The 23,932-nt window shown below is 34.3% G+C and overlaps 2 protein-coding genes across 6 annotated transcripts in view; one reads left to right on the forward strand and one right to left on the reverse strand.

The window, feature by feature from the left end:
- Window positions 1-2,320: 2,320 nt before the first annotated feature.
- On the forward strand, window positions 2,321-18,719 carry LOC113392874 (phospholipase A1 VesT1.02-like). The gene is made up of 8 exons (XM_026629478.2): window positions 2,321-2,395; window positions 7,651-7,837; window positions 7,942-8,038; window positions 9,009-9,169; window positions 12,542-12,664; window positions 15,329-15,571; window positions 16,310-16,490; window positions 16,606-18,719. The coding sequence occupies exons 2-8, from the start codon at window positions 7,663-7,665 to the stop codon at window positions 16,751-16,753; spliced, it is 1,128 nt and encodes a 375-aa protein (XP_026485263.1). The 5' UTR covers window positions 2,321-2,395; window positions 7,651-7,662; the 3' UTR covers window positions 16,754-18,719.
- The window catches only part of LOC113392865 (protein 4.1 homolog), a 72,753-nt gene continuing 65,907 nt past the window's right edge, over window positions 17,087-23,932 (reverse strand). For 2 of the 5 annotated variants that reach the window (XM_026629461.2, XM_026629468.2), the window contains 6 exons: window positions 23,521-23,739; window positions 22,860-22,955; window positions 20,840-20,926; window positions 20,429-20,551; window positions 20,038-20,148; window positions 17,087-19,663 (listed from right to left, as the gene is read on the reverse strand). In XM_026629461.2, the coding sequence (XP_026485246.2) occupies window positions 19,592-19,663; window positions 20,038-20,148; window positions 20,429-20,551; window positions 20,840-20,926; window positions 22,860-22,955; window positions 23,521-23,739 (708 nt within the window). In that variant the 3' untranslated portion in view covers window positions 17,087-19,591. Of the gene's footprint in view, window positions 19,664-20,037; window positions 20,149-20,428; window positions 20,552-20,827; window positions 20,927-22,859; window positions 22,956-23,520; window positions 23,740-23,932 lie in introns of all 5 variants that reach the window. The other 3 variants (XM_064218934.1, XM_026629464.2, XM_026629466.2) reach the window with 3 other exon arrangements.

Here is a 23,932-nt window from a genome sequence, read left to right on the forward strand (position 1 = left end):
ACTATAATATACATAATAAACGCACTGTATTTATAATGAAAACCGTTGCGTTTAAATCCGTTTAAATTCAAACGTACAGACGGTGGGAAGCGACATTGTTTGATACTATGTATGTGTGTGTCGGAAATCATTTGTTACAAAAAATGTGATAAATTAAGAACCACTCGACCGATTTTGTGCAAACTTCACATAAACCATCTACTAAATAGTCCGAACAAACCCAGAAAATGTGGTTTGTATAGAAGAGCCCGTTCTTGAGTTATAAAGTGACAACGAAAAATGCCACTTATTTTTATATATAAGAATAAATTATCAAATTTTTCGTTCAAATAAATATAATATTTATATTTATTTTGTGAACAGAAAAAAGTGTTAAAACTACAAGAGTCCAGACAAGTCAGTTCGTACAAAAATCTTATTACGACCGTTAAGAATACAAATAGCGACATTATTCTAAAAATATCCGCAATAAATCAACCAGGTCGTGAACTACGTACGTAGTCAAACTATTCCATTAAATAACAAATTCGTATACACACACACGAGCAGGTACCAGGCCAGCTAGCAAAGCCTGGTTTTTATTGAGCTTCTCAAGTTGGTGAGTACAAAATAGGAAGAGGAGTATTGAACATCGTCGAGAAAGCATCGAAAAGTCGGACAGAGCCTGATCCACGCGGGACATTAAATTTTGAGGTAAAAATCGGGACGCACGCGAACACAGCACAATCTTCTAATACATAATTTAAGAACAACAAAATATAGAAATGTATGAGATCATGATGTACGTGAATGAATGAATATCACATCCGTATGTATTACGTCAGAATGTGGATTTAAAATATTATATTAATCTAATAAAATACAAGTGGTTTTTGTTGTAAACCCTTTAACGTACACTAGCTGCTCCTCCTGATTTCATACGAGTATTTTTTAACCAAAGTATAAAGAAATATCTACATAGGCATAGTAACGCAACATATTAAATATGTCTGTTGTCAAACGATTACGGAATGGTAGTTCCATATACATCGGATTTGTTGTTTTTGCATCTAGAAACATACAAAAAACAAAATAACTCTTTTTTAATATTAGTTTGAGTATTGTAAATGATCGCACACGAGTTAAACTTCACTGTTTACTATTAGAAAACTTAATAAAATATATAAAAAGAATCTGCTTCTATGTGTCTAAACTTGACTATGTTTATTTTTTACAGCACACCTATTTTTTTTCAAAGAAATATATGATATGTATGTTTTAACCGTAGGATTTTTAATAAAAAAAAAACCTTAATAAATATTATGTAATTTGCATATTTTAGTTTTTAGAATTCCGATGTTTTTCAGGGTTTTTATTTTGAAAAAAAATATGTCTCAGAAATTAAAATAAATGTATTATACTTAATTTATATATTCTTTTATAATTTCGTTTGAATATACATTTTTATACCGAGAAAACTGATAAGAAACTCAGCTGTACAGGAGTAAATAAGATTATTAGTAATTCCTCACGATAAGGCATTGCTACAATTACAGCTTAAACCTTGTGGGGACGACAAGCCCAAGGGCCAGGATCGATCTTGCGATTTTTACATCGACTTAATTGACTTAATATAATATTTATTAATATTATTGATAAATTAGTTTTAAATATATTTAGTGGTAAATGTAAAATTTTAGTTTTGCATAATTTTATTTATGTCCATATAACTATTTTATGAACGGTAAATTTAGTGTAGAAAATTTGTTTACTATGCTGTTAAACTTAAGCTGCTCCTTGGTGATCAAAATGAATTGTCGGAACTGAACCAACATGTCAGGTTTGATCTCCGTAGAACAACAGGAATTGTAGGTGGGTTAGTTGAGTGGAGTGGGTAGTTCACTTGGTGGTAGAACTTTGTGCGAGCCCGTCCATTGCCCGTCAATGTACGACCATCATCGGATATTCTACCGCCGAGCATCAATGCTTACTGTGGTTATGTTCTGGTTTTAAGGGTGAATGAACCCATTGTATAGCAAGGGACATAACATCTTAGCTCCCAAGCTTGATGGCGCATTGGCGATGTAAGAAATGGTTAATATTTCTTATAGCGCAAACATATACTATGAAAAAAATCGCTCTAATTCAGCTAAACCAACAAACATTACAGTCAAATAAACACTCGTAACTTGTAAAAAAAATCGTTGTAAAAACTTATTGCTGTACCCGCTCGCGTTTGACAGTTATGTCGATTCATATTGAATAAAAAATATAGACTCACTTTACAAGTTCATATCACTCTTTCCGTACTTATATAAAATAGCAGTTCGCGCTCCGTCAGTACTGAAGTAGTACTACAAGTACTTAGTACCGTGTCCGTGTTAGTGTAGTTTTTTTTTTTTATTTAAATTAAAAGGTAAGATTTTTTGCGGCACAATATATTTATACCTTAGTCTAATTATACCTAATGTATATTTTTTTGTTTTTTTTTAATTATCTTCATTAGTAATAAAGCAATTTTGACAGCATCTTTATCCAGCAGGACGTTTAATGTGTAATATTGTAAACTTTAACACGTGTTCACAACATAATTTTCATTACGAACTTTTTTACGAGAGAGCTATATAATTTAAGTTATCTGTGTTTTGTAATTCTAATCAAAGTCTATATTGAATATAGAAGCATTGAGTTAGATTATTTATCGTGTCTAAACCACTGATTCGAACCGATGCGATGTTGAACATCAATGGTAATTTTTATTTTCTTAAAATAAATTTGTCGTTTACAATTAAATATATAATATTATACTAAAATATTTATGTATTCTAAAATTTCTTTAAATAACTATAGGACACAATATATAAGAAAGCACATATATATATATATGCTTTCCTGCAACAACATACCTGTTTAATGATAGTGTGTTTGATTCTCGCTCAATATATCTTTCAGGTCTCATGATTATATATTTATCTCATATATAATGTATATGTTTACGTAATTAAATTTGTATCTCTCTTTTTTAAAGATAATGTCATTTTATCTGATCTCTTAACCCTGTGTTATATGCTTACGTATTTAATAGAAATAAATAATCAATAATTGTAATATTTATAACGCAATATTAGCAATTTTGGCAGCAAACACATTCAGTAAATTTAGATTTACAAAATATAGTGTCATAGAAAATACTTTTATCAAAAAAACTGTTACCATTTCAGATTCTAATATCTAGCGTAAATATTAATAAATATGAATATATTCTACTGTCGCGTCAAAGTAAATATATAAATACATGTTGTCGCCAGCGGCTGCACTCGAGTTTAGGGGTTGTTCGTCACGTGTCCTTCATTTGGGTTCAAGCTGGATTTACACCAAATTTCATCATATTATCCTTATTCTAATTTAATTTTATAATTGCTCAAACGACAGAACTAACAACCGTGCAAAAATATATTTTACAAGCTTTTATTTTAAAAAGATAATATGTTTCGCAATTATACGTTTTTATAAATCGAAAAAAGGTTTAAATTTTACTTTCTAGAATAAGGATCAAAATCGAACAATCGACTTTCACTTCTCATTATTTCATCGTACACATGTAGGTTACTCATTACTCACACTGTTTACCTTTGCAGCCGAGTCTGAACTTGAACTCGTGACCTACGATTAATATCCACGTGTCCTACCCACTAGGGCAGCGTAGTTAACTCTTGCTGTACTTGAAAAAGAAAATATAGTATAGATAATAATGATTTCTACATTCAGTATTCAACAACGAAACTCGTAGTGGTGATTTACAATATATTAGAAGAGCAAATATTAGAGAGATGTACATATATATGAACATACATACATATTCATGAACTCCGTGGTCGAGTTGTGTGTACACCGGTTTTCATGGGTACGCCGCTCCGAGGTTCGATTCCCGGCCGAGTCGATGTAGAAAAAGTTCTTTGGTTTTCTATTAAGTAGAACTTCTCGCGTGTTTTTAAGTACACACAATTTGTTATATTTTGCATATATTTTTTTCTGAATTTAATGTAAATGTTTTTTAATAGTTGATGTAAACACCTGTTGAATCTAAATTTCATCCCCTCCCCCTCCTTTAGTCCCTCCTTTATTTATTTATGAGTACATATGTCTTAACTATCAATTCTATTCAATTTATAAAACCCATAAAACTAAACACATGTGACGAGTATTTTTTATTGTTTTTTTTTATGGCTTCCTTTGTTATTTCACCATGAATATATGAAATGTTATCGTAATTATCAATTTCCTTTGACAGTTTTGAACCCGTTTACCTTGTCCCGCGAGACCTTTACGGCGGTACCTCGAGAACTTATTATATAGAACAAGTCTGCCCTTCTTTTTATCCTAGACCTCATTTACGAAGGGTGTACTTATCTCAGTACCGGCGCTAGTGCTTACCCCTTAGTACCCCACCATATCGGTGCCACAGTTATGGCTTCTATCCCTCGTGTTGTCTAGATAGCTGGTCATTGGTACCCGGTTCATCATTGTCTAACTCCAAAGATATCTACAAATATATTTCAATCATATTTTGAGAGCGACTACTCATAGGTAACAAATTCTGTAAAGAAAAACTAAATGTCCCATCGCTGTGATAACAGCACCTCTGCATTTGAGGGGATGGCTTGAAGCCTATTCCATAACGCTGCTCTAATGGTTACACATACCAAATTCTCAATCGACACGTGTAAACTCAATAATATAATTCCCAGCGCCGAGCACGAGATGCATTTTAAATATAAATAAAATGCATAAAAAATCAACTGAGCTTACCCGTGCACAATCACAATCACAATCGTTTAAGATTAAAGTGTGACTCAGATGCCGAGACATCAGCGGACTGCGGACATCTCTGCTCCCAACAAGTTTCAAACATTCTCCCATCGCTCGTTTTCCCTTATGTATTGTGTCACGAAGTAAACATATTTAAATGTGTAATTAATTACAGTCCTAAGATAATAACATTAATTATTTAGTAATTATTTATAGCGGTGTAATGATACATAGGAAATTGTCGGCGTGTCGCGGTGTAATGTAATGCTTATCTCATTTACTGCAATGTAATTCATTACAAGGCTTATAGTATACTAGTTTCCGTTCGTGGTTTCGCTCACGTGTGTAGCAATGAGGTTATAAGTTACCAATGGATTTTTCTAGACTCCTTACAAAGCGTATGCAAAATGTTATGATCGGTTTATAGTCGGTTCGAGCAGTTGAAACGAGATAGATAAATAAACAAACAAGTTAGGATCACCAAAACCTCCTACACGTTGCCTTGAGTGATCTCTGTATGAGTGTTGAAGTGCTGCAGATGCTGCATAGGCGTAAACTTTCATAGAGATCGTGTACACAGTATGGAAGTCCATTAATCTCTTATGAAGAGATATACCGACATCCTATTTTTATATAAAAAGCTTCACATCGTCTGTTTGTTACAATAGAGTAACCCTTTTTTTTATATAGCACTATGACGAAAAATGATGGTAAGTGGTCACCACCGCCCGTAGACATTGGCACTGTGAGAAATAATCAGGCCTTACATCACCGATGCGTCACTAATCTGGAAAAAACAAAAACTACTAGATGTTTTTAAAATAACATAAATTAGTAATTTAAAAATACACTAGGATCCTAGGATCCTATGCAAATGTCAAATAACAAACCCTAAAAAGTTATTGGGTTGCTCTGTCAAATAATTCTTGGTACCGGGAATTGGTTGTAGGGATTCTTAATACTTAATCCCGTGCCTCGGAAAATGCGTAAAGCCTTTGCTCTCGTCTTTGAAATCTCTGTGACTTTCGTGTTATCGTTTCATCGAATGAGCATGAGCAAATGAGCGTGAGAAATGTTACCGATGTGTTTTTGCATAAAATTTTGCGTTAAAATAACTCTAGCGCAAAGCCTCCGTTAAGATCGACCATAGTGGTCAAAATCATCTGTCATCTCATATCTGTATATATATTAAAAATACTAAATGTTTATTTTTCAATTTCTAGCAATGGACGAGGTGACCGGCCAATTTTTTCAAAACATGTATAACAATGTTTACAATGATGTGAGTTCTGTGTGTGTTCGTGTTCTTGCACTTCGATGTTAAATTTACGAGTACATCGATAACAGCACGCTTGTTTTTTGTTTTTCTGTACTGTTTTAGCACAATATTGTTTTTTTTTTAAGATACAGCTTTAACGCAAGTGTTACTATTATCGTACAAATATTGTAATCAGTAATAAATTTAATTCGGAAATTAATTGGAAAAAATAATGAATTATCACATTTGTAGTAGCCACGTTCACACAGCGGTTCTCGTGAATATTAACCAACAATATACAACTGGCTCTAACCCAAGCGCTACTGAGTTTGTCACTTGTGTAATTCGGGTTTAAAATCATTTCAAGCTGAACGGTGCGGGAAGACATCTTTAAGAAACTGGCTTTACACATTAGAGCAACGTCTGGATTAAAAAAAGTTCTCAACAAGAGGAGAGGAAGTTTTAGTCCACCACTTTACACCTTTTTTACTTTCGTTGTTTATTAAAAACATTCAACGTAAATGTACAAAATTCAGCCAATATTATCTTCAAGTATGAATAAATGTCTCTCCAGATGGGATTGATTAGTGCAGGATTGTCTGGCTGTGATGTGAAGTATGCCAGTAGTTATATGCACAAGGAGATGTCATCTGAGATCCCATAGTTGGAATACACTTGCTTGTGGACGATGTATTTTCGACGATTAACTTTGTACACAAAAATGACATTCATAATATCCATCAAATAAATGATTATATATATTTGCTCTTAGTAATATAATTGATATTTACTGATCGTCTGATCTGATGCACGGCACAGATAAGAAATAGATACCCGGACAAACTAGTTATAAATACATATTACATGCAACTACACTAGCTTATTAATATAACTATTTTACTGGAACTGAATATTATTATGAAACAGCAGAAGTTCATAAGAATTCATCTGTGGCGAGGCGGACTGACTGTTTAAAAAATATGGTACTAAATGGATGTGGGAAGCCCAAGAACGGTATGGTTGGCGTTCTATGGCTGACTTTCGTTCATCAGCGGAAGGCATTTGTTTTCTCTAAACGTTTTGCCATTAAAAGATCTTATGTGCTGTGGTTTGTCAGTGCGTATAACCTAATATGAGTAATTACACAGTTCATTTTGATGTGACAGTTTAATTAGTCGCACAAACTCGACTATCCAGGACATGGGTCAACTAGAATACCAATTGTTAGAACATCGAAACTCACTTCAAAAAACGATCGTTAAATGTCGGAAAGTATTATACTACAGTATCAATAACTATAACGTTTAAAAGATGTCGGCGAAAACATAGCATGTCACCGTAAGTGCCGTTTCACATGCACGCGGTCACGCTATGGTGACAGTGCCGCTTAAAGTGGTAATATTTGAGCTATTATAATACCTTTTCAGAGATTAGGCCGTGACTGAGTGCATGTGAAAAGAAGTCACTAAATCGCTTTATAAACATTTCACGAGTGACATACTAAATGAGGTCTTTCAGAATATTACTTCTGATGATATTTACCAAGTTGTGGTGTATTTTCCTACTTTGCAAAACAAACTAACATAATAAATTAACTTCGCTAGAGTGCTGGCGAGATGAGGGGTATCTTCTCGTTCTTGCTCTCCTCTTTCCTGATGTACGCGGCGGCTGATGAGAAGACCAGGAATGACACAAACATCGTTGACTTCCTCGGCCAGGGAATTCAAAAGGAAATCCAGACTGCCAAACAACCGATTGACGAAACCATCGCCTATGTAGGATCGTCACAATGTAAGTTTATTTGAATAAGTACCTCGCACGTATCATTGAAATTCGCCGTGTTTTTTTTTTCATAATATTTTTATATCGTTATTAATAACTTTGTTTTGTTCCAGGTAAGCACGTTAAGAAATTACTGGGGGTTTCGTATGAGCAGTTGCAGGGGGAGAATGAACCAGACCTGAACAGCCTTATCCTTTACTACAAAACCAAGTAATTTAGATGTCCATATATTTCTCGCCTAGATGTGTAACGACCTTTAGCTGTATACCATTTACACAAGGGTTCGTTTAATTCATTAAATGCATTTAGAGCAGAAGCACAATTCCGTTTTTATAATATTTACATTTGATAGTCCATTTACTGAGAATGGAATAGACAAAGTACGGCTTGCGGTCTAGGAGCATTAATGCTTAACACGGCTAATATCACGCGTACAAGCTAGAAATTATTAAATGTTACATTAAATATATTTTGAACTTGCAACATTCAGACAATTCTTTAAGTCGAATAAAAGTATATACTTAAAACAACATTGATAAATTATATAATTTGTCTTGTAACAATATATAAATGAGTTAGTGTAATTTCAATTGTTTTCAATTTGCTCCATTTCTGGGAATTTATTTAATTTAATTACGGCTTGTGTATTTATAAGAGGCAAGATATTTATTCGACGCCTAAACTCCTAGATGAAATAAAGATAAATAAAATTTTGTATTAGTAAATACCCGTGAATCACGAAGACCAAAAACTAAGTTTGATACATTATGAAAGTATTTTAATCATTGGTAACACTAACACTGATAGTACAGATTATAAATCGGTGTTTATATTCCTTAAAAAATAATCAGTCATTTGGTTATTTTTAACGAAATAATACAAATAATTTTAAGGTCCCAATAATTCTATAATTGGCTACATAACCAAACAAATGCATTAATTTTGAACCATTGGGTTCCAAAGATATTGATCTTTTTATTTTTTTATGTAAATATGCAGAAGGCCGTTATAGTACACATGGCGAATTGTGCGCAAATTCCTTGAGAACGGGAATTTCGTTAAAGCTGTAGGTTTTTAATATAGTGTCTGCCCACTTGGTTTGGTATCGCGAGTATGACGTGAATGCCGGCTCCAAGCAGAGTTGTCAGGAATAACTAAAATATTAATAATAATACACCAGGGCAAATACAACGATCATCAATATAACAGTGGCGGCGGAAACGCTGCGTCAGGCTCGGAGCTTCGAACCTGATGACAAGCTAATCATCTTTGTGCACGGGTTCACGGACGATCCCACTAAAGAAAGCTTCACGGAAATCAGTCGCTCATTTATTGAAAATGGTAAGTGTATAATTATCACTATTGAGTTCTTATTCTCTCTATAAAGATTTTTACTACAGAGTCCCTCGGCATTGCCCTAACATAGCTTGCTGACGAGTATACTTACTGCCTATTATTATTTTTTATTTGTATACAGTTAAAGTCTTAATGTTAATAATCCTTACACTAAATAATCAGAGACAATGATGATTAGACATAGACAATTTTACTACGTACTACTTATATGATATATTTATAACATTAAGTTATTTCAAGAATGTGTCACTGTATTTAATATAGCAACTTTTAATTCGCACCCAATAATGCATTGCACACATTTTTATACAATTTGTTAACTATATAAATAAGGAATAAAATACAGCCTGTTCCAATGGCAGAATAGGCTCCGCTCCTTCCCGGGAGAAATTTTTGATATTATTCCACCAAGCTAGTAAAAAAAAGATGATTGACAATAACCCTTAAATAAAGCTTTACAGTAAGTATACACGTACGGCTAGTAATCATTGCAAGGCTTTTTTTTGGTATTTTTTTTATACGAATCGTGCAGCCTATTTCGTTGATCGTCGTCAATGTCGAGGCCAAGTTTAGCTTAGTTTAAGCTTAATCATAAGATATAGAACAAGATTACGACTTTCACTTGGCGTGGGGCTCTGTGCTAGTCCGTCTGGGTCCACCCTCTCATCAGACATTATCAACAATACTTAGTAGTAAGTTTAGAAGGGTGAATGAGTCAGTGGAACTACAGGCACAAGGAACACAACAGTTCCCTACGTTGGTGGCGTATCGACGATTTAAAGAATGGAATATTTCTTACCTATGGGTGCGGTGATCACGTCGCCATAACTGTTTATATAAAAAGTTATATGACACACACAATAACAGATGTATAAGAGCCGCACAACAAAAATTTTAATAATGTAACAACTAAGGGATGTACGAAACCAGTATAAAGGAAGAAATGAGCCATCTTAAGAAAAGTGGTCACCACCGCTGAAATAATATATTAATTATTACTCCTTACAGAATTACCGAGCGACAACCGCAGCTAAGATGTTTTTCATTATCAATTTAATTACACTTATTTATTAAACCGGAAAACAATAATATAGTAATGTAATGTAATAATGGAATTACAGAGAATCTTGCATAATTTAATATTTAATTCACAGTATTATGAATTTCTGACACGATAAATTAGTAAAAATAAAAAATTCAATTAACATAATTAAAATATTTGATTTTTTTTAAATACTTATATAATATAATAAAATTCCGCAGCCATTTTTAACTTTGCCGTTTCATAGATTCAAATCATTTGTAAAAAATACATTGGTAAAGAAGGCATATTATTCGATACAAGATTATATTGATGATAAAAAATCGTGGAGTTAATGCTTGTTGACTTCCAGGCAGGAGACATGACATACTTATATAATTGTATTTAACTAACATGACTGTATTTTTGGATGTTGAAAAAGAGTAACTACTGAGTTTCTTGCCGGTTCTTCTCAGTAGAATCTGCTTTCCGAACCGATGGTAGCTTCACTTAATATAGTTTGTTAAATGACGATTCAAAAGTCCTTGTAAAAGCCTACTTGAATAAAGTAGGTATATTTTGATTTTGACTTTAAAGTCAAAGAAACGCTCTTGCGTTTAATTTTCTTTTTGTTTCTGTTTTTGTCGTTGAATCCTGTTTCATAAATAAATCTTAACGCACGATCGTTGGAATTATTAGAGTCACCAATTCAGATAACTCAGTCATTGATTACATAAGAAATCGCGGAAAGAATAACAATTCGTTTCTCAACATATTTACAGATCGCGTGATTCAATTATAGTATTGATCTGAGGCTGGATGACGTCGTGACTTTTATTAGAAATCTTATAGATAGGTTACATATTAGGGAAGGTCTTGTAGTTACTTGCTCCAATCCTGGTTTGAGTCAGGAGGTTAGTTAAAGTTAGTGATTGGTCCTGTCATATCCTCAGACGTGACGGAGTCCCGATTAAGAGTAAGGAAATGAAGAGTACTGTACTCTGAATAACGATTATTTATTTTAATATTAATCATGAATGGTTTGTTTGAGATTCATAAAGTTCGACTTCGTTTGACTTTGACACACTTGTGAACTTTAATATGACCTGCGCAGTTGGCTGGTCTCCCTTGAAATCGTTCAAGACGACATCATCAGCTTTGCTACTTATTATTAATGCAATTGACAAAAAGTTTTGCTCGATAATAACATATCTTTTATTAATTAGTTAGCGGTAGAACTGGATGTTGGTTGATATATAGTGAATACTTAACAGCCGAGATGGCCTAGAGGTTAGAACGCGTCCATCTTAACCGATGATTTCGGGTTCAAACCCAGGCAAGCACCACTGAATTTTCATGTGCTTAATTTGTGTTTATAATTAATCTCGTGCTCGGCGGCGAAGGAAAACATCGCGAGGAAACCTGCATGTGTCTAATTTCAACGAAATTCAGCCACATGTGTATCCACTAACCCGCATTGGAGCAGCGTGGTGGAGTTTGCTCAAAACCTTTTCCTCAAAAAGGAGAGGAGGCCTTAGCCCAGCAGTGGGATATTTACAGGCTGTTAATGCAATAGTGAATACTTACAACGCCAGTCAATTGGCCACTATAATTGACGAACTTTACGACACTGGCGCCCTTATCTTTCTACTATAAATCTAATTTATGTATTCAATATATTCATAGCGTAAGTAAATACTACCAATGGGTCAGAAAAGAAATACCGGCGCGATAAATTCAGCGGTTTTATTTTCACAATCTAAATGTCGTTTACAATTTCCAACCGCCAATAAGGTGATAACTGACAATAAATGCACATTATATGACATGTTGTTACGGAATAACTAAATATTTTTTGAATGTAGGTCACGTACAAGTGAGTTCAAATATGGATAGGAATTCGAATCCGACCGTGGTTTTTACAGAATCGCACTACTGGATATTATACAAAATAAATTTAAATGATGTTTCTTTTTCCTGTTTCACTCTGTCATGCTGATGTTCTGCCGGAGTCACTGAGACCTTGGAATTCACTTCTCATTGACTAGAGAACATAGATCGCTAAAAGTAGTTGGAATACAAGATTAAATGGCTTTTTCTGATACTGTGATGTAACGTTTATAAGAAACTACATACGAAATCGCTTCCCTCATTTAGTTTGTCAAATTAAAAAAGTTTGGAAACAATAAATGTTAGTAAATAGTATAATTCATTTGCCATGATAATTTTGAAATGTAATTTTTATTATTTTCAATGTTATATTGTATCTACTGTTGGTTGTCCTACTGAAAATAAAATAACACATAATCAACAATGAAGGTATCTTTCTCCTGCAGGCCACGTCAGTTCCATAGCACTGGACGGCAGTTCACTGATCCGCTGGCTGTACCTGCGCTCCACGACTTACGTGCGCTTCATGGGACAAAAGCTTGGAGCAGTCTTAGCTTCCATGGTATATCGTAAGTACAATTCAACTTCTGTCGTATAAGTAACGGTTACTGAATTAATTATAATTGTTTCCCATTCTCTTAAGATCACTTACTTAATTCGTAGTCTTATTTATCTCTGAATACACTGTATGTAATAGTACTCTTAAGCTATTCCGCACAGACCTTGCTTAAATTTAGCATACCACATTGGCGTAACCTCTGGCGTGCTGTGGAATAATATAAATACATTTATATTGAAGGTATAGGAACTAATCAAATCAAAACAACTCGAAGACTAAGATTTTCCCAAAGAAAATTAATACTTTTAGTTTGACATATTCCTGACACCAATTCTTACATAACCTTATTTATTAGCCAGAATGTTGAAGCATATTTCACCACGGAACTACTTTGCTTTGGGTTGATGTTTAAGCAAGATGTTTTTCCATCCGACACATGCAGATATTGTAACGATGTTTTTCAACAACGCCGATCATCATCGTTCGAGTCCTTCAGGTTGATAGACTAAACAAAAATAAAGCACATGAAAATTCAGTGTAATTTACAATAGTTATATAAGTATTTATTTAGGTAAACGTGGTACAGATACATATACAGATTTCAAAATAAGCATAGGTATTCATATTTTTCAACTCAGAATTATTATGTAAAAAAAATATGTAATTTTTCAAAATATTGGATATATTTTACTAGAAAGAACCTTATTCATATTAAAAACACGACTTCTCTGCCACACACCAAGACATTGTCACTCGGGATGAGATCAGGATTCTAACGACATCCCATACAACACATCGAAAACTAATTTTAATTTTAATTAATGGCAAACAACAGATTTGGAGCCCTTCAATTAAAGTGGAATTATTAGAAACTAAGAGCACAACACTCCTTTTTTCGGCAGTCGCGCAGTAGTCGCTGCAAATAGCTGCAAAGAAAATGTCATTTTGAAAACGAAAAGGAATCGACTTGAGTGAGCTATCAAGCAGAGGAAGTTGGAAGAGATAATGTGTGTCATTTTAATTAAACTAACTTGGCGTCTCCGTTTGCATAATTAATTCGATATTTATTAATACTACGAGTACGTGCAAGGAATGACGTAATGACTACAATACGGAAATAGTATATAAAATAAATTACCAGATCTGACATGTTAAGGAATCTGACTGCTGGTAGACATGATCATCGGATTTTATTTCGCTGGTTCACGCTGCATCAATTTTTGATGAAAGAAAGCCTGTTCTAAATGATGTAATAAAAATAAATTTAACGTATACTATCTTGACAAAAGTAATATATTTTTTTTGTTTTCAAATTAAATGTACATTCTACGCACGAACCCAAACTGCTAAAAGTTTCTGGCAAATAAATCAATAATATCGATGCCTATTTCCAAAGTAAAATTAATATTAATACTAATGGATCTCCCGAGAAACTTCGCGTTTATTCAAAAGATTTTTTAGGAATTTCGAAACCTATGGCAGGTTTTGTTTTGATTTCATTTCATTGTAAATTCATTTCATTTCATTATTTCATGTACATTTGGCGCCAAAATTATGAAAACTTTTAAATTAAATTTTAATGTCAAATAGTATACATTAGTTAGTTAGAATTGGAGTTTGTCTATAACAATTTACTTTAATTTTGTTTACGTTTTTCATTTTATTCTTATACAGCCGTAGTACCGTTCTCTAACCGACCAGAAACTTTTTTTCGCTCTCTAAAATTAATTATTTGTTAAATCGTAACAATTTAGTAAATTGCAATCAAGAATCCTCTTTATTTTATCTGCAAAATGAGACCATAATAGATTTTATTATGTGCAGCTATCGTCCCATAATCACTGGGACAAAAATCGGCTTCCGTTATTAATATATAAGATTCTTTCCTTGTCTAAGATTTGTCTTTAACGATGTTTATCAAATAGACGACGCTATTTTTTTAAATAGTAAATGCGACTTGTTTTAAATAGTTATAGCAATTAATACTATTTGTAGATAAATAGTTATACATTAATATGTTGTTAGTTTTGAAAAGAACCTTAGAAATGTCTTGATTAATGATGTTGAATGCGTGACTATCAGGTAATTATGTTGTTTATACCTACTTTGTAACTACATGTGAAATTGCTATGACGATAGGTTTTGTATAGTATCTGTTCTTTAAATAAAAACTTAAGATATAAAATGTTTTGGATCTTAAAATATTTTCTTGTTGGAATTCGTGTGTAATAGTTTTATTTGTTAATTTTGAAAATAAGTTTTTTTCGCAGTAATCATTTCTAGATGGGATTAAATCATCACAATATTATTACCGTGTAAACTTTACTAATAAGAAAACTTTTTTTGGATTGCCTAACTTGGTAGGGCTTTCTGCAAGTCTGCCTAGTTAGGTGCCCTATAGGAAGAAGGGACATAACATCTTTGTTCCCAAGGTTGGTGGTGCATTGGCGATGTAAGAAAGGATTAATATGGCTCTATGGGTGGTGGTTGCCCATTTGCTTGTGGGCCTACATATATCATAAAAAAAAACTAAAAAAACGACTTAATCAATATAACTACATAAGAATATGCGCGGCGTTTTGGAGCTTGTAGCTTATGATACATGGCAGAGAACCTCTGCCGACTGATTCGTGTTTATGTTATAAAAATATGCACAATATAAATCGTCTTTCAGAGGGTCAAGACCCGGCAAAAATCCACATAATCGGGCACAGCCTGGGAGCACACATATCCGGGTTCGCTGGGAAAACCTTCAACGAATTGACCGGGAAGCTGGTCGGTAGGATCTCCGGCCTGGACCCGGCTGGGCCTTGCTTCAGCCACGTCGAACCGGACTGCCGGCTGATACACACTGACGCGGCCTTCGTGGACGTCATACACACCGATGCCGGCGTGTATGGAATTAAAGATATAGTTGGTAAGTTAATTTTGCCTCGTTTCAAATATTGTCGACTATCAAAACTATGCTGGGGACCTTGGGGCTGGTGGCGAGTTGTCGATGATTAATGGTTAATATTTCTTACAATGCCAATGCCTTTGGGCGGTGGTGACTACTGACCATCGGGTGGCCCATTTGCCCATCTGACTGCCTATATTATTTAACATTCATCTTGTAGAAATAGCCAATATTTCCATAGACAAGATCTATCTTCGAAGATGTTGAAGACGGCCAGATTGTTTGGAATGTAAATGATTTGTATTTAACTTTGCACAGTTCTGTTCACCGAATCGACCGAAATATATAGGCTAGTCTCGAAATAAAAGTTTATTATTATTATTATTATACACATATGTAATTGTATTTAACTAACATGACTTTGTACTTTTAAATGTTAAAAAGTAGTAACTGCTGAGTTTCTTGCCGGTTCTTCTCGGTAGAATCTGCATTCCGAAACGGTGGTAACTTGACTTAATATAAGTAGTTTGTTAAATGACGATTCAAAAGTGCTTGTAAAAGCCTACTTGAAAAAAATATATTTTAATTTCGATTTTGATCGATTCTTTAAATTAGAATCAATTCATCAATCAATCATGAATATGGACACGATTTAGAAAATACTTAGTGACAGACAGAAATATCGTATTTTCGATATCCCAAAAGCATGATAGCATTACATTTGATAGTATCGTGTTTAAAAATTAATATGACATCCAGGTCACGCGGACTACTTCCCAAACAGCGGCACCTTGCAGCCGAACTGCCTGCTGCAGACGTGCTCACACTCTCGCGCGTGGCAGATGTTCGGCGAGTCCGTGGTCACCAGGGACGCCTTCCCCGCGGTCAAGTGCAAGGACTGGGACGCGTTCAAGAGCGGAAACTGTTTGAACGAAATTAGGTATGGGAAACTTATTAAGCCGCCAGTTACATGATTCTTTCAAAACCTGACATTTAAACCCCCCCCCCCCTTTAAATCTGGTAATGAATATAACCAAAGAGTAATAAACTTCTAGCTACATGGGTTACGGAGCCAAGCCTGATGCCCGCGGACAGTACTTCCTGCAGACGGGCGGGAAGTTTCCGTACGGCCTGGGGAAGAGCGGCATCAAGTACAGGAACACGGACGGAATAGTCAAGAACATTGGGGACATCTTCGGATAAAATCATACTTCAATATAAGTCTATTCTAGTAGGATCCTTGTTGCTTGTTTTAAACACAATGCCACTCCTTTGTACAGGTTGCCACATTACATAGTAAATTAAATAATTAATACATAGTTTTAATAAATTAAACTTTATTCTTTAAGGTTAATGATAGTTCAAGCATTATTTTGTTAAGAGCAAAGTTCATTTCTAGTCTTTAATATTGACAATTATTTTATTGAACCAATGTATGATTATTGAAGGTAAACTATAAATATAAACGAATCAAAGAACTAGTGTTATCTAGATTTGCCCGAGTGAGTGTTAATCTTTTGAAATAAAAGTCTCATAAAAACAAAGCATCTTTATTGTAATATCTGTTACTTCATAACTTCGTTAAATATCAAATAATACGGAGCTGGGGACTCTTACAAAAATAAACATCTTCAATAAATATAAAATTATAACGCAAGACGTGTTACGTACAGTCGACATAAAAACACTTTTCATTGATAGTAGGAACGTTATCTGATAGTTATGTATCAAAATTGACAATTTACATTTATACAATGAAATGTTTATAAGCTATAGAATTAATTAAGACAAATACTCCTACTACCAAAAAAAGTAAAAATAATCACAAAATGTGATATCAGATGTATTTTGCTGCTGACTGTACTTACAATTGTTAAATTCGCACTGAGAATTTTAATATAATTATTTTAAACCATCGATACGCGTATAAAGAACTCACAATAAAATATAATGTCATATAATTAAAAAAATAATAATAATAGTAAGAGAAATTACACATCATTCTGATTCACAATCAGATTTAAACTTAAATGTAATACAAAAAGTTACATCTAGCGTAAGAAATATATTAATTATAATTGTACATCAGTGTCTTAGTTTAGTCTGTGGGCGGCTACAGATTAAAAATATTAAAAATGTAAAACGTAACATGCAATCTACACTGTATCGAGTCTAATGTTTTAAATTAATTGTACATTTTTATTTTATAATAAAAATGACATCTATATAATAAATACTACATAAATAATTCCTACGTGTTTATTAAAAAATCTACTGTTTATGATTCTGAGCCCACAGATAATACACACACTCTTATTTTAGAGGAAAAAAATAAAATAAAAATAATCTATGGGATTTTATTTCTAAATTGAAATAAACCAGGTATATTGGAATGTACCGGATATATAAAAAAAATGTTGATGCGATGAATTATATATTTATATATGTATATTATACGATCGACTTTTAAGAGAACATTTAGACGTAGCTTAAAATGTTTTGAGACGAAATGACGAATCGCATAATAAATAAGTTTTGTGCTTGTGATTACAACGAAATGCTCGCCTGGCCTTAGTAATAATTGTGAAGACCCTTAACGTCACTGTAAGCTGTTCAGCTTCAACGTAACCGACTAATATTATAGACTAGCTGCATGGTGCTGCTTGTAGATTAAACGCAGAAAATTAATTAAAGTACAGGCAACAAAACAATTACAAAAAAATGTTTAAAATTTTAATTGATACTTTATATGATCTTTGAATGACTTGTTGTAAGTATGTACGTATGTCCATACGGTCAATTTTCCAACAGTACGTATATATAGTTTTTGTAGAAGAACCAGTAACAAATCTATAATTTTATGGTTACATTGCACAAGCCGCTTTAAGAAAAGCCAAGTATCCCCGTTGCCAGCTTTAAATATTTAAAAAAATACGGCACTAACACACAAGACATAGAATTACATTACTAAATAGCACCTAAATGGTGTAATATTAGAAATAGTTATAGCAACATGTCGTAAATAATTATATTTTATAATTTTTTAATTATTTAGGTCCCGATTGCACATACAAACCCAACATTCCCGCCAATATTTTAATCAATTTCATTTTAACATGTATAACAACTCACATAGACATATAATATGCTCTTATAATTTATATTATATTATATATAAAAAAAAGAAAAACAAATTAAATACCTCATACAGTGTTTAAATTATAATTAAAAAAAAAAAAAAAATCCGGTAATATGAATAATAAAGAAACAAATTATATGTCAATGTTTTTTTACGCGGAATTGGTTTGAATTGACAATCGAGTTTTTTTTTTTTTTTTCTTTAAATTAGTCCCGCGCTACAATCTGGTCGTTTGAGATTTTAGAGAGAAAAATATTTTTACTTTTTATTCTAAATAACGGTGGTCTAAGTCGTGTGACATGTTTAAAGCTAATATCAAAAACTTTAGAAGAATTACCCTTCGAAATACACGAACACTTTTTTTCCACTATGGCAACATTTACTCGTACTAAAAGCCCAGTAGTCTGTATCGCTTAGCCTAAGCTTAATAATAGAACCCCCTTCGTTCGAAGTTGGTAAAAACTTTGAAAAAAATGCTGCATTGTAACTTACAATATTTTTACATACAATTTCCATTGCATAGTTATAACTTGAATAAAAAATAATCGTAAGTGCGTTTCGACACAACATCGACATATAAAAAAATCGATCAATCCAACGATTAATCGACTACACCTTATTTAATTAATATTTTCAGTGACGTCACTTAAACCTATACGTATGTAACCTCCATATACATACAATTATAAACAAAGGACGCCATCTTGGCTACATTATAACACCGAAAGCCTGACTCGCACGATAAATCGTCCGACGGTACATCGCAAGCGAGACGTCGGACGATAGATCGTGCAGTCTTAAGCGGATTACATTGTCATGGTACAGAAGGCATTTTTGACACGTGTGTGGACGCCATCTTGGACTCAATTGTCGTCACTCGCAAGATGGCGGTCGGTCGTGAGTTAGGGCTGCGTGCTCTGTTGCTGGATTTCGATCTTTTCGACTGTCATGTCGGGGTTCATCGCTGTGGCTTCCTGAAAATTATATTAAGCTTTATGAGTAACTTAAATTTTATGACACGTGTAACATGAATTACTAATTATATACTATTTTGCTCAACAAAAATTTAGAATCGAATACCCGATTGGCAATAGAATGCCATGAATTAGTATTGATTAGTCTCAAAAACGAAAGAGATAAAAATATCGTTTTGAATGCTTCTTTTATTAATTTTATTTACGAAAAGCGTTCAAATATTTTTAACAAAAAATTAGGAAGGTGACAATAACACCCGTGGAGTGTTTTCTAATTGTCCGAACATTTGTTCAAATATACCATATAGGGAAGTCATATGTCCATATCAAGACTTGGGCTCTCTCTGGTGGTTGTTATTGCTAAAGTGCTGTACCTGGATGGCTTCGGCGAGTGCTCGATCGTGGTCGATGGGGTCTCCGTCGGACTGGATCGTGATCTTCTGCTCCACGCGGGTCTCCACCACGCCGTTACGTTCCGTCTTGTACTGTAACGATACGAGACAATTACAGTTACATTAAATACTTAATGTCTTTAAACAAATAGATAGCGGAAGTTTAGAAAAAGTCGTGACTCTATTATATTATTAAATCGTTCCGTAATAAAATCTGAAAGACGCTCATATTTAAAGAAATATGACTCGAATATAAACCCTCTCCCAGTCCCGGAGCACATGTCATTTGCTCAACTACTGCGTCAGCGATTTGATCAGGGAACCGATTAGGAGCTTCACATATCAAGCGTAGGAACAGGGCGTGTGCACTGACGGTGATGGTCTCCACGGTGCGCGTCTTGGAGCTGATGGTCTGCGACGACACCACCTCGCCCTCCGCGCCCTCCGCGCCCGCCGCGCCCGCCGCGCCCTCCTCGGGCTGCGGGCCCGCGCTCATCTGCAACCGCACGAGCGCGAGCAAATTAACATTATATCCTCTCGAAAAATGGGTTGGTACCATCTGACGGCCAAGCTCAGCACCGCGTGCTTAAACCAAATAGCGCGTGCGAAAGATGTTCACACATCAAAAATCATTTTTATTGTAATGTTTCATGTACAAAAGGATGTGGGTTTCTACTTAAAACCGCTTTATTTCTAGAGCCATATTGGTTTCCAGACAATAATTACGAAAGAAATTTAATGTCAATGGATATCTTGAAAAATAGCATATAACCAAGCCGCTCACCCTGGCAGTGGCCCCGTGCAGCATGCTGCCGAAGGGCGCGTTGCCCGACACGGCCGTGGTGGTGGTGGTGCGGTACGAGCCCGGCTCCTGCGCACATTTATCATTCGAAATTTATACACCAGAAACATTAGACATTATTTTTTTACCTCTATTACCTGACAACACTGGGTTAACCATTATTCGTGGAACAATATATACACTCTTGCAACAGAACCCCAAAATTATTGAGCAGATTCCAAGATTCCAATGGATTTAAAGTTTACGTTACGTTTGTTTATTAAAGAATACGAAATTGATTTTGATGACAAAGACTGAGATGATCGATCTTCAATAAAACCAGATGGCCGGTTCAAATAAACTCGCTGAAGATCGATCGCCGGTTCTTCTCGGGTCTGAGGTATATTTTGCTAAATCACTGAACAAAAATTTAATAATCAAACTCAGTTCTATGTTTAATTAAACATTTTTAGTATGAAAATTTTAACTAATATATTATTTACTGTCTTAATAAATTATACAATCAATATTTGTAAACCTATAACACAAAATTTCACTAGACATAATATTTACAACCAGTCAGATCATCGAAAAAATCATCGTTATCATAAAAAAAAAAATAACAATATTCACAAAAAAAAAAATGTTTTTACTATGTAATTTAAAAACCTACAATGTACATCACTCAAAATAACAAGCTATACTAACCTTAATTTCCCTTAAATTTTTTTGGGGGTAAATAATCAAGACTAAAGAAATCATCACACTTTTAGGTTTAAACATGCAAAAATTTACTGCATGCTCTGAACGACGTATAAATAGACACGTTCGAGCGATAGACACGCGTGTAGTAATTAAATGTGACCTCGTTTAGTTAAATACATTCTATGATGAATTGCGACTAATTTCTCTGACAACTTCAATAGGCAAAGTCATTAGAGGGTCCATGTTATTTTTTTAATTTAAAATATGTAGGCAGACTGGAATATGGGCCACCTAATCGTGACATCGATACTGAGAAATATTAACCATTACTTTCATCGCCTATGAAAGTCTATTAGCCTTGGAAACGAAGATGTTATGTCCCTTGTGCCTAAAACTGGTTAAATCAATTCAAACCGGAACACAACCATACTAAGTATTGCGGTTTAGCGGTAAAATATCTGAGGAGTGGGTGATACCTGTTGAAAAAGAGTAACTACTGAGTTTCTCGCCGGTTCTTCTCGTTAGAATCTACATTACGAACTGGTGGTAGCTTCACTTAATAAAGTATACTTTGATTTGATTTGATATATTTTTAAAGAGTTAGAAAAAATAATGTACCAATTTGACGAGTAGGTATCAATTAATGCTGTTTGTGTAATAATTTAATTGCAGTTTCAGATAAAGTAGATCATGCAAATAGTGATCAAATAACTACGTCCTATAATCTTTGATAATATTAATCAAATTATTAAAGATTTTCAATGTAAGAATATCTGGTAGATATTATTGGTACTACGTTATCCAATATTGTATATGAAATTTTAGAAAAGAGTAACTACTTAGTTGCTTGCCGGTTCTTCTCGTTAGAATCTACATTACGAACCGGTGGTAGCTTTACGTTTAATGCAGTCTCTTTTTTAATCTAAAATAGTTTGGACTAACTAAAGTATCACTTGACTATGTCTACTTATAGGTAAGGGCATGCTGCAACCACTTTTCCTACGAAATCATCTAAGATATTAAATCTCAAACAGTCAGTCAAAAACACATTAGTTTAAATTACCTTAGGAATCTTTAAAGTTGTGTGTTTGTCCTTTTCTTTCGATCTATTATTATTTAACGAAAAATAAAAATTGATTCTCGCTGAAATAGTTCTTTAATAAATTTCGAAGATAAAATGAGTGACTTGCAATTTCTGATTTAATAGAATTAACTGGCGAGTAGACAGCGTTTGGCCAAATGTCGATTTTATTACCTAAATTTTTAACAACAAATCACCCTCTTATCTTCCAAGGTTATTGCGAGAAAGAGTACTCACGGTGACGTAATAGTGTCCCTCTCCGCCCTCCTCCAAGTCGATGGGCGTACCAGAGTCCCCGCTGCTCAGCGAACTCTCTGAGCCGCGTCTAGTAAGCTGCTTATGGTTTCATGGAGTGCGGATGTAGGGTTAATATGATATTTGCCGAATTGTCCAAATTCGATGGCGAATGTCCAGGATTAAACACGATCGTACCATTCATGGCGGAATTATCGGGTAATGTGGTGTAGGGCAATCGATGGTCACACCATGCGTTAGTTAGATTCATCCATGTAGGGGTTGGGGAAGAAAAAAAAAACAAATTAGAACATAATCAAACATGCAGTATTATGACGGCTTTTTCACATCACAACTAATCTGAATCCTGAAACATTGAATACTCCAAGGTGAGGCACCCATTAAATTATATGTTTTGACTTTTCTTTCGAGAACTTCAATAAAACCGTATGTGTCAAAAAGTTAAAGTAAAATCGGGTTGTCGTACACGGCTGCAAGCATTCAGCACCGATCTTAAGCGCATTCGCTCGTGAAAAAGCTGCCATTCAAGCAAAAGAAAAAATAATAGTAAAATGAACGAACCAAAGTTAAGGATACAATTCGAAATTAAATCAAACCGTGCCAATGAGATGACAAGATGGCGTTAAAAATGAGGGGGACGTACCTTATCGCCAGTGGTGACGGTAGTTTTGACTTCCTGGGTCAGGACCCTCTGCTCCTGCCTGGTGGCGGAGGAGGTGAGCGTCTGCGCAACAGTGCGCTCCTCCATCTGCTGAGTCTTAGCCTGCGTGTCCAGGTCATGGTGGGTGGTCGCCGTGCGGGTGGTCACCGCTCTCGCGGTCACATACGGACTCTTTCCCTCCGATGGCTCTAGGCTTTCCGCCTACAGTTAAGGGTTAGACTAACATGCATTCAACGTGTATGTACAGATGAGTCCTAGCTAACATTTATGTTACTACTGAAGCTCTCAAGCTCAAAAAAAGAACAACTTATAAAAAAAAAAAACAAAAAACAAAGTTAAAAATGATAAAAAACGACATATAAGGATGGCGTCAATGCCCGTTACTGGAAGTGTA

The sequence above is a fragment of the Vanessa tameamea genome, chromosome 25, assembly GCF_037043105.1.
Source record: "Vanessa tameamea isolate UH-Manoa-2023 chromosome 25, ilVanTame1 primary haplotype, whole genome shotgun sequence".
In the NCBI taxonomy this organism is placed as follows: Eukaryota; Metazoa; Arthropoda; class Insecta; order Lepidoptera; family Nymphalidae; genus Vanessa; species Vanessa tameamea.

Excerpts from the sequence above, each read along its gene's own strand:
- LOC113392874 (XM_026629478.2), top strand. The coding sequence starts at position 7,663 with ATGAGGGGTATCTTCTCGTTCTTGCTCTCCTCTTTCCTGATGTACGCG. Across the intron at positions 7,838-7,941 it reads CTATGTAGGATCGTCACAAT|GTAAGCACGTTAAGAAATTA; the intron begins GTAAGTTTATTT and ends GTTTTGTTCCAG. Across the intron at positions 16,491-16,605 it reads AACTGTTTGAACGAAATTAG|CTACATGGGTTACGGAGCCA; the intron begins GTATGGGAAACT and ends ATAAACTTCTAG.